General features: G+C 40.1%; 1 protein-coding gene across 4 annotated transcripts in view; it reads right to left on the bottom strand.

Annotated features, from left to right (window-relative positions):
- The window catches only part of Tmep (Transmembrane endosomal protein), a 163646-nt gene extending 152360 nt beyond the window's left edge, over positions 1-11286 (bottom strand). For 2 of the 4 annotated variants that reach the window (XM_080266175.1, XM_080266178.1), the window contains exons 1-2: positions 11101-11279; positions 3664-3909 (exon numbers count right to left, since the gene is read on the bottom strand). In XM_080266175.1, the coding sequence (XP_080122301.1) occupies positions 3664-3891 (228 nt within the window). In that variant the 5' untranslated portion in view covers positions 3892-3909; positions 11101-11279. Of the gene's footprint in view, positions 1-3663; positions 3910-11100 lie in introns of all 4 variants that reach the window. The other 2 variants (XM_080266177.1, XM_080266176.1) reach the window with 2 other exon arrangements.
- Positions 11287-11964: the final 678 nt, after the last annotated feature.

The raw sequence follows: 11964 nt of genomic DNA, 5'->3' as shown, positions 1-11964 counted from the left end.
GGTCGTACGTGGTGTAATGTGGTATGTGGTGTAAGCTGGTGTGTGTCGTCACCTTGAGGTCACACCAGGGGAGGTAGCGGTGAGAGAGAGGGTTTGTGGTGTAACAGAATGATGACGAGTGGTTGTTTATTGTGGTTTGAGAGAGAGAGAGAGAGAGAGAGAGAGAGAGAGAGAGAGAGAGAGAGAGAGCAGGAAATAATGGGGTGGGTCTCCCCTGGGTGGTAAAGGGCAGGAGAAAGTGCCTACGCTGCAGTTTCCTACCCATTCACCTCTCTCTCTCTCTCTCTCTCTCTCTCTCTCTCTCTCTCTCTCTCTCTCTCTCTCTCTCTCTCTCTCTCACACACACACACAGTATCGTATGAGAAGGTCACCAACCGCATCCTAAACAACGAAGAGGATGCTCTCTCTCTCTCTCTCTCTCTCTCTCTCTCTCTCTCTCTCTCTCTCTCTCTCTCTTTAACAAACATAAAAGAACATATAAAACAATCAGCAACGTGAAGGTTTCCAACTGCCTAACCACTCCAAATAATAATAATAATAATAATAATAATAATAATAATAATAATAATACCACTCAGAAAATGCAAGAATATAAAAGACGTCCTCGAGGTGAAGGGGTACAGCCTCCGAAAGTAATGCATTACAAAAATATTACTGTACCCTTCAAAAGTGGCACAAAAAAATAACTGTACCCTTCGAAAGTAGTACAAATTATATTACAAAACCCTTGGAAATTATAAGAAAAAAATATTACACGTATCGTGCAGTGGTCACAGGGTACGTTGAAAAATATTATATACATTGAACACACCACCAAAAATTAAAAATGGTGAATGCCAGGCACTATACGGAAAATATTCTCCAACCAATATTGCACTTTTTTTTTTTGTTGCTACAGTGAACACTATGGATCTAACTCCCTCCTACCCCCCCTCACACACACACACACACACACACACACACACACACACACACACACACACACACACACACACCAGTAAATCACTACGGTACAATAGCAAAATTTCAGGAATAGGCTAGCAGTACAGAGTAATTTTTATATCAGAACACACAAACGTCCATTTAATTGCATTCAACTCTTTAATAGCAAAATATATATACTGTACAAGTTTCTCTCTCCATGTTTATTTATGAGTGTATATATGCACGTTTATCTCAACATCTATGTATGTATAAAGTATGTATGTATGTATACGTACGTATGTATGTACTGTATATGTATGTCTGTAGGTATATGTACGGTATGTGTGTCCTTATCTTTATGCATATCTAGGTATAAATGTACGAATGAATTTCTCTCTCTCTCTCTCTCTCTCTCTCTCTCTCTCTAACAGTGGTGGTCAACATTTCATACCACCTCACTGACCGGCTGTGTTGCATACCAATAAGGCTGCTTGTATTTCCCAAAGAGTCGTAAAGAGGACAGAACCAAACACAACAGCAGTAGGTCACGAAATACTCATCGGGCAAACTGTTGTATCACCCTGCCCCTTGCACAATGGCTTGATATCTACACTTACTGACCACATTACCACACTATACTCTTATTATTATGTTAGGCCAAAATTATATGCTGTAATATTCTGACTAATTCAACACTGTATTATTCTGACTATAAATGTGTGTTCTTTGCTATTACCCAGCCCCTGTACAGAGTGGTCTACAGCTGCTAATTCCTGACCAAACTTCCACACTCCATTTCTCTTAGTTATGGGTAGTCAAAACTTCATGTATTTAACTAAGGTGTGTGTGTGTGTGTGTGTGTGTGTGTGTGTGTGTGTGTGTGTGTGTGTGTGTGTGTGTGAGAGAGAGAGAGAGAGAGAGAGAGAGAGAGAGAGAGAGAAATGGTTCTCAAAACAGGCACACATGAAATTCAATTAACAAAAATAAAAACAAACAATAAGCCAACATAAATCTAAATTATCAATAAAAGTTACATAAATACGCCAAAATGAGGTCATGTGATAAAGCAATGTGCCACTCCGTAACAACAAGAAACAACTGTAGCATGGGTGACAATGTTCCCTGTCAAAAAGCAACGTGGTATGTATACAGTACTGCCCTACGTGAAGACACCGCTCATATCAATGTTCAGTGACTCCAACATGGTAGTATGCGGTCAAAGGCCAAGGAAAAAAAAAAATTACAATAAAAAACACCGCAACAACAGGGGGGAAAAAAAAAATGACTTCACAAAACAAGGGTGACAATTTGAGACTTAAAACTGCTACAAACCAAAAGGACGAAAAAAATCCACACGCACGCGTGAGCGCGTACACACACACACACACACACACACACACACACACACACTATATATATATATATATATATATATATATATATATATATATATACTGTATATATATGAATTCTGCTCGTCACATCAAATTTTTGCTTCACAGTCAAGGTGCATGAATGCAAGAAAAAAATTTTTATGGAAAAAAAACATGGAAAATCAGCCCCATCCAGAGAAAGATGAACAAAAAAGAAAAGCCAGATTCTAGCCTGTTGGTTATTTTATGATAAATATTATTAATAGCAATAATAAATAAATAATAATAATAATAATAATAACAAAAATAATAAGTAAACGTATCAGTTTGTAATAAAAATGTACCGTATGAACCTCGAAACATCCAATCGTGAGTGCAATAGACATCACACATCAAACGCACCAATTAAAACAAAGCTACAGAAAACAATGGAGCGACCTCTGCCGTCATCAAAAACAATAATAATTTTTAACACCTGGGCGATGACATCTTTTAGTCTTGCATCCACCAAGCAATTTTACGCTGCCTAAAACAGACATCTCATGTGAAATAGTACTAAACATCCATAAACGCCCCCTAACTGTAGTTTTCATGCACCTATCCTTACTTTATTCTCGTTACCGCAAAACACATCCCTTTCAGTCTTTTATTACTGCAATGACAGGTGGTTTTATTCTGCCAAGGATAACCTATCATAACGAAGATCACGGCAATCCTCTCAATACCGAACCTCGATTTACTGAATTTCAGCAACTGCAAACTCTCTGAACCAACCAATCTCCTCATGTACCAAACATGGTTTGGCATAAAGGTGGATGAGGTTGACTGACTAGCTGACATGACAAAAGCTTAATAAATGCACTTTATTTCGAACGACTGCTCATGAAGTATCTACCTAATGACGCGTAACGATCTGGGAAAGATAAATTGTGCAATCCTAAATAAGAGAACAGCGTACTTAACCTTACCATATCATTTACACTGGCCCAAAAATATAGTACTGTACCAGTATAGTAAGCAATTGTAAAACACAATATACTGTGCTGTACAGCTGTATACTGTACATAATTTCACAGCAAAAATAAAACCCATGATAAACAAAGCAAAACAGTAGCTAGGCTTTTCACTCATACTAAACACATCAATTCAAAAATAAGAAAAGGGTTCTTTAAACATTCTTACTGGTACTTGATTTCACATGATGCAAAGGGCAATATATATACTGTAAATCACAAAAGGTAGTACCATATGATAACACTGACCTACTCTTCAACTGAAAAAATATGAACCCTTGCTAAATAAATCAACATCAGCCTTGTCCACTTACGTTCCCAGATCAAAACAAAGGTAGGCTAGATGTTCTCACCTGATGGCATGTGATGAGGAGGGCCGCCCAGACGAATGCCCCAGCTATGGCTTGCGCTGCGGTGGTCTGAAGGAAGAGGAGGTTGTCTGTGGGGTCAATAATGGGGTCTTGGGATGAGGTGAAGGGTGGCAGGGTGGTGGCAGAGGCATCTGAGTGGTCAGATGCCGTGTTGCCTCCTGCCGTCACCGCCACCATGGTTGTGTCGCCGTCATCTTCACCCGCGCTCATCACGCTCACCACTCACACCTTGGGAAAAACAAACCCGTAGCCTACTGTTAAACACCATATGGCATCAAGTACTGGTAAAACATCCCTACCACCTAATAGTCAAATAAACCTTATGCTTACGAATATGTGGTATCAGTAGTACACAGCTCACACCATCAAAAAATAAACCTGGAATGAAAATAAATACAGTATGGCATTAATCCAAAGCAAAACTCACACCTGTGGAAAAATAAACCTCTTCATTAAATTACATAGAATCAACGTGTCAAGTGAGGTTGGTGGAGGATTAGTGCCCCTCCCTGTAAAACAATTAACTCTAAGCCCCTGGCCACCTCGTTTGGGATACATGGCGTCTGGCAATGAATGAATGAATGAAGTAAATTCAGTACACATCACATGAAACAAACGTCATTCTTTTTTTTCTTTTTTTTATGCGAGGAAGAAGGAACCATTGGCCATGAGCCCGCAATAAGAGTTCCCTCCAAGAGAAAAACAAAATACAAGAGAGCCAAAATCAAGATCCATTCATTTCGAGATGCCTGGACACACTGCGTTTGAAAGACTGGAGATCATAGGCGGCAGGAAATACAGACAGAGGGAGACAGTTCCAGAGTTGACCTGTTGCATAAATGAAGGACTGGGAGTAACGGTAAACTCTTGCATGGAGAGTTGGACAGAAAAGGGATGAGAGTTTGCTGCTAAACGGGTGCTATGCGCCCGTCGTAGAGGTGGAGGAATGCATGCAGACAGTTCAGAGGAGCAGTGACCATTAAAGTAGCGATAGAAAAGAGATAAAGATGCAACAGGGCGGCGAAGCGACAGAGGTTGAAGGAAGTCAGTAAGAGGAGGAGAGTTAATGAGACGAAAAGCCTTTGACTCCACCCTATTGAGAAGAGCTGTGTGTGGGGAGCCTCCCCACACATGAGAGTTGTACTCCACACAGGGGCGGATAAAACCCCTATATAGAGTCAACAATTGTGCAGGGGTAAAGAAAGAACGGAGTCGGCTTAGCACACCCAATCTCTTGGAAGCAGATTTTACAAGAGATGTAATATGATCTTTCCAAGATAAGTCCCGAGTAAATGAAACCCCAAGCATGTTCAAGGATGATGCAGGATTAAGGTGAATATTATTAAACATTAGTGGGTATACCTGTGGAAGATTTTGAAGGGTTGATAGGTGTAAGAACTGAGTCTTTGATGCATTAAAAACAACAAGATTATTTTTACCCCAGTCAGAGATACGAGCCAAGTCAGACATTAGGTGTGCCATAGCCTCATCCCTTGTTTGTTGAAGTAACTGCTGAGACAGACGTTGCAGGAATCGAATGGAAAGGTGAAGGGTGGAGTCATCAGCGTATGAGTGGATAGGGTTAGATGTACAGCTTAGAAGGTCATTGACGAATAGAAGGAAGAGAGTTGGTGATAGGACAGAGCCCTGAGGAACACCACTGTTGATAGATCTGGGAGAAGAACGATGGCTGTCTACAGCAGCGGCTATAAAATGACCAGAAAGGAAGCTAGCGATAAAGGCACAGATAGAGGGATAGAAACCATAAGAGGGTACCGGTAGTTTAGAAATTAAAGATTTATGTCAGACTCGATCAAAAGCCTTTGAGATGTCAAGTGCAATGGCAAAGCTTTCGCCAAAGTCCCGAAAGGAGGATGACCAGGAGTCTGAAAGGTAGGTGAGAAGATCACCAGTGGAGCGTCCCTGACGGAACCCATACTGACGATCAGAAAGAAGGTTGTGATAGGAAAGATGCCTTAAAATTTTTCTATTGAGAACTGACTCGAAAACTTTTGAAATACAGGACATTAAAGCAATTGGATGATAGTTGGAGGGTTGGGAGTGGTCACCCTTCTTTGGGACTGGCTGAATGAGAGCAAACTTCCAGCAAGAAGGAAAGGTACAAGTTGACAGACAAAGGTGAAAGAGTTTGCCTAGGCAGGGTGTAACCACAGAAGCACAGTTCTTGAGAACAACAGGAGGGACTCCATCAGGCTCATATGCCTTGTTAGTATTGAGGCCAGTGATGGCAGAAAATACATCAGCTGAAGAAATTTTAATGTCAGCCATGAGGAAGTCAGAGGCGGGAAGTGATGGAGGAACAGCACCGGAATCGTCTAAGGTAGAATTGGAGGAGAAAGTCTGTGCGAAGAGATCTGCTTTATCAGTAGAAGAAATACCTACAGAACCATCAGAGTAGAAAAGAGAAGGGAAGAATGATGAGGTAAAGTTGTTAGAAAGGTTTTTGGCAAGGTGCCAGAAGGAGCGGGAAGAATTCAAGTTGGAGAGTTGAGAGCATTTAGTACGGATGAAATTATTTTTAGCAGAGCGAAGAACAGACTTAGCACGATTCCGGGCAGAAACGTAAAGATGATGTGATTCAGGGGTGGGTTGGCTCCGGTACCTTTTGTAGGCCCTCTCCTTGTTGTGGACAGCATTAGAACAAGCGTGATTAAACCAAGGCTTTCTTGCGTTAGTCAAAGGATATGAGAAAGGAATGTATGCTTCCATGCCCGAAAGAATAACCTCCGTCATGCGCAAGGCACATTCAGATGGCTCCCAGCCATGGAAGCAATAATCATTCCAGGGAAAATCAAAGAAGTACTGCCTGAGGGCCTCCCAATCCGCGGCTCCAAAATGCCACAGGCGACGTTTCCCTGGAGGGTCCACAGGCAGTACCAGAGTGATAGGACAGGTTAAGGTGATAAGGTTGTGATCGGAGGAGACCAACGGAGAGAAAAGATTAACAGTGTAAGCAGAAGGATTAGTTGTAAGGAAGAGGTCAAGTATGTTGGAGCTGGTACCAGTAATAATGTATTAAAATGTAATAATGTACCGTATTATATACAGTTAGCCTATTCGTGTTGGATCAGAGCAGTACCGGTACTGTATTTGTTTTCCTTCTTCAGATAGCTACATACAGTACTGATAAATGATAACTCTGAAGTATTTTTCCCCTTTTGATTTCAGATACGTCCTCCTCTCTTCCTATATCTTCCATCTTTCCTGTCACTTCTTATTGCTTTTCTTTCCTTTACAGGTGGCTTTACATTGAGTGACAAGCCTAATGGTTTCCTGTAAGCCAAGAAACCATTTACAACGCTGGGTGGTAACCATATAACCAAACCATACGTGCTCCCTACGTGTCAACAAGTGGGTTGGTGGAGGGTTAGTGCCCCTCCTCGTAAAACAACTAACTCGAAGTCAAATGGCCACCCCTTATGGGATTATGGCGTCTGGCAGTAGATAGATAGATAGATAGATTTCAGATACTGGTACCATTAACTGTTGCTCTGAAACTAAGAAGAGATGCACTTCTTGTCTTATATGTCACGTGCTGTACTTCACATCCATCAGTTGTAACATACGAGGAAGTTCCAGTTTATCAGGAAAATGCTGGAAGATTACACAAACAACAGAAAACACTCCACTTGCTATATTACAGCCTTTCACCTTCCTTATTTTTCTTTCATCCCTATTTCCCCTCCTCTTCTGCTCATTCATCCCTATTTCCCCTCCTCTTCTGCTCAGTTCTTACAAAACATTCCACAACCCCTCCTTAAATGGGTGATTCCAACAATTTTTGACAACCTTTCCAAGGCAAAGTGTCAAAAAAATAATAATACCTGGTAATAATAAATAATATAAATCTACTAATTAACCCTACTGGAAAATACTGGCAGGTTAGGATGATCAAGATCTTCATTAAATAAAAATATAAATAAAATATCAAATATACCATAGCTACAGTACGGTATAATACGGTAACTACCTTACTGGTATCAAGCACAACTGTCAAATGGGAGATGTAGTGGTAATTCCATGACACCTGATATGAGTACCCGGTACATTAACAAGAATTTAGCATAATAAATTACTATACTGTACTGTACTGGTATATATAGCATGTTAAATATATGTGCAATATCGGAAGAGTTTAACAAAAGTATACGATGTCAATTTCATCTCACTTTTACAGTAATCTGGAACAAGGCTCACCTTTACCCTAATACTATTAGAAATAGCCTACAGTAGCTACATTGGACAGGTACGGTAACTACTTTTAAATAGCTACAACGAAATAGCTATTGGTATGAAAACTGGAGGAACAGATTCACATATTCTTTTGTACTGTATCATAATGCTGTAGCGTAACTTCAGTACGTAATTTATGAATGCCTGAGTACAAGTAGTCTATGGTATGGCAGAACTACCCAGTACTTTCATTTCCTACCCTACACATGCTTTGTAAACAGTAACATTCTTGAATATATCAGAATTAGGCCCACCTGAACTTAGCTAAATAACACAGCCTACTCTGCACCAGGAAACCAGTACAATCATCAGTAGGCTAGCTACTAAACACGGTAACGCATTCCATATCTTTTATGAGAGAGAGAGAGAGATCGGACACTTAGCCTATTACAGTACCAGTGCTAATACTGTAGCTACCTATAAGTTGCTACCATATTGTACGGAAGTATGGAAACTGTTATTTATTTATTATTATTCTTATATTTCTAAACTACCCTTCTGTTTGGCTCGCAAGCATGCCCTCTCATGTGTAGGCTAATGGCGGTAGAGTCACACAAAGTCCAACTTGGCATAACCTGATTTCACCTGGGCATAATTCAAGCTATAGACAGACAGAGACAGATGAGCATTTTTCAAGATACTGTATTACAGTACTTGGCCTTAAAACACACACACACACACACACACACACACACACACACACTAGGAAAAAACTCTTAGTCTGTCATCATGGTGGGTTTACTTTCCCCTTTAGCACAAGCACCTGTGTATTGTCTGCTTTATTCCTGCAATTCAAAGACAATTTTTTTTCAGCTAAGGTACGATAATTTTTTAAAAATGAAGCGTTAAACAGGTTTCATTAATCTATTAAGTACTTAAGGTCTTTCTTAAGTTGTATACAGTAGCTAGCTATAATCTATCTATCTATTGCCAGACGCCTCAATCCCGTTTGGGGTGGCCACAAACAAATCGCCTCCAAGTCACCCTGTCCCCCGCCATTTCACTGCCCTGCTCCAAACTCACCCCCCCCTCTCTCATATACCTCTCCACCCCATCCCTCCATCTCATCCTCGGCCTCCCCCTCCCTCTTCCCCCCTCCACCTCACTCACATACACTCTCTTCATCAGTCTTTCACCCTCCATCCTCTCCACATGGCAAAAACAGACCTCAGTGTGTTCCTCATAACACTTCCTATCGCATCCACATCCACACCACAACGCTCCTTTATATACTCATTCGTCAGCCTGTCTCTCCTTGTGACTCCACAGGCTCCTCTTAAATAACTCATTTCCACTGCTCTCACTCTTGACTTGTGTCTTTCCAATAATGTCCAAGCTTCACTTCCATACGTTAGAGTTGGTATCACAATACAGTCATGTAGTAACTTTTTCACTTCCATGCTCACTTCCCTGTTTCTTATCACTGCTTTCAAAGAACCAGAAACCTTTCTTCCCTGCTGTACCCTTTCAAGCACTTCACCCTCCAAACCTCCATCCTTACTCATCACACTACCCAAGTACTTAAACATATTCACATTTTCCAATTCCTCACCATCCAACCTCGCTGTACATTCACTGACTTCACCTCTCTCAAAGACCATCACTTTACTCTTCCCTACATTCACCTTTAGATTCCGTTTCTTACACACTCTCCCAAACTCATCCACCAAGCCTTGCAGCTCCCCTTCGTCTTCACTCAACAACACAGTATCATCTGCAAACAACAGTACAGGGAGTTTCCAAACACTATCCTCTCTCACCAGGGCCACTCCAACATCCACTACCCTCCCTTGTACCTCTTTTATTACCCCATCCATGAACAGATTGAACAACCATGGAGACATGACACATCCCTGTTTCAACCCAACCTCCAAAGAGAAAAATTCACTTAGTTCACCATCCACACACACTGCAGCTATAATAATCTGTTCATATGCCACAATAGGCCTAAGTGAAAAATCACATCATCAGAGTGAAGGATATTTAGGTACCTGTACATTACCGTACAGTATCACTGGAGCAATTACTGTACGGTACTGACTAGCAGATGGTTAGGCATTAGCTATACAGCTCCAAAACTGGAACTGTTGATCAGACATTCATTATTAATTTCATGTTGTATATACTGTTTTCTTTTCTTTTCTTTTTATTAATAGGAAGAACAATTCTCACGCTTATCAAAACCTTCAGTGATGCTGCACTAAAATCCATCTATCTATAGCAAGACATCTCAGTGCTGCACTAAATTAAATCTGCAAATACCAGTAACATTACCCAAAATCATTTACTACAAGTGGCCTCTCATCCTTAGAGGTCAACAAAAACAATGCTAATCATTTACATGAACACCACAGCTGTGACAATTTGTGATGGCTGTACCTAATCCCTCCAGTTTAAAAATTATCTCTTAAGTTGAATAAAATGCAGCAGGCCTAATCAGGAGACAGATACCAAGAATAAAATCAGAATAATATCACTGGACTTGTGAAGCTAATACCGATTTATCTTTGCAACAGAAAAAATTTGGGGGACACAACAGTGTTAATCTGAATAATTACCTAAAAAAAAAAAAGTACAACCAATGGGTGTTCACTTTTCTCATGAAGTATATAGGCCTATATGGTACAATTTAGTACTGGTACCAGGTAAAATGCAAGTGGCATTAACTGCATATGGTACAAAATTGGCAAGGAAAATGTTGGAAATACTTATAATACTGGTGAAGTTACACTACCAACCTGCAATTTCTACCAATAATTTCTGCACAGTTAATCAATTATCATCAATTAGCTTTTGCTGCTGCTATTTCAACATTACCTTCCCTAACATATGGAATCATAATCAACTTGCCAAGTTTTAACTGGCTACACAAGCAAAATTCATACATTTTTACCTTAATATAAACTACAAAGTAATAATTATAGTCATGAGTCAAACATGGTTTTGATCCTGTTTTCCTATTCAAATATGAACCCTTCGTCACCTCCCTCTAACTGTGCAAATATGACTACGAGGCTCAAACTATGACACAAACACACCACAAATCATCACAACAGAAAATATACTACCAAAGATATGATATATAGGTAGGCTGTTGAGGAGGTGAGGTTGTGATGGTTACTATGGTAAAGCGAACTAACAGATGGATGCAGTGACAATTCTCACCTTCCGTGTCTCACACCAGAAATCGTTATCCGTCGAAGTAATATCCCAGGTTTCTCACTAAATCCAAACACATATCACATAGCACTTTTCACACGCACACTTACATGCACATATATGTACGAATTACGTCAAAAACGCACTAAATATCGCAGAGAGCCACCTCCTCCACACTCCCCGAATGGCGATGTTGTCAGACTGACTCACGCATGCGCAGAACTACTTGCGCAAGTATCAAAACTCATGTCAATATTTTTCTCTGTATGATTCAAAACTTCCTTGCAGTTTATATAAATAAATCATAGAATAAATACATCGGCTCATTATAGCCAGTGTATGTATTCAGAGAAAAGTATTTATCACTTGTATTCGTTTCCAGGATAGTGTCCCGAAAATTTTAGTTTTCAGTATTCTTTACATTGCATACCCTTTTCACTAACACATATATGTTTTTGGACAAAACTGCATACTATACATGAAAAAAGATGCACTTACCGTAGAAAATATGTCTCTTAACAACATTTCTTAAATTCAAAGTCAAAATCATAAGTTTCGGACGACAAAATCAGCTGTGCTAATAAACCCTTGCAACGAACAATTCAAACATAATCATACTCAAAATGACCCATATTTTATTAGCCCTAAAAATTTGCTTGAACACTCCTCTATGGCATTGTTCTCATCAGAGATCACCCGCATAGTACTCTTTTCCACGCATAAAAGATTCTCTCATGCATACTGTCACAACAGGAAATAATATAAGGAATGTCTTCTTTCTAATGCCTAGGACTCGTTCCATCGCTACTTGCATGATTAAAGACGTGGGCTAAGTTCCGGAGAGCTTACCAGAGTATAGCCTGGAAGGAC

This window comes from Coenobita brevimanus, chromosome 19, assembly GCF_032717465.1.
Source record: "Coenobita brevimanus isolate Jiangsu-jjx chromosome 19, ASM3271746v2, whole genome shotgun sequence".
NCBI classification, from domain to species: Eukaryota; Metazoa; Arthropoda; class Malacostraca; order Decapoda; family Coenobitidae; genus Coenobita; species Coenobita brevimanus.
Note: the sequence above shows the minus strand (reverse complement) of the source record. Positions and strands in the feature narration are given on the sequence as shown.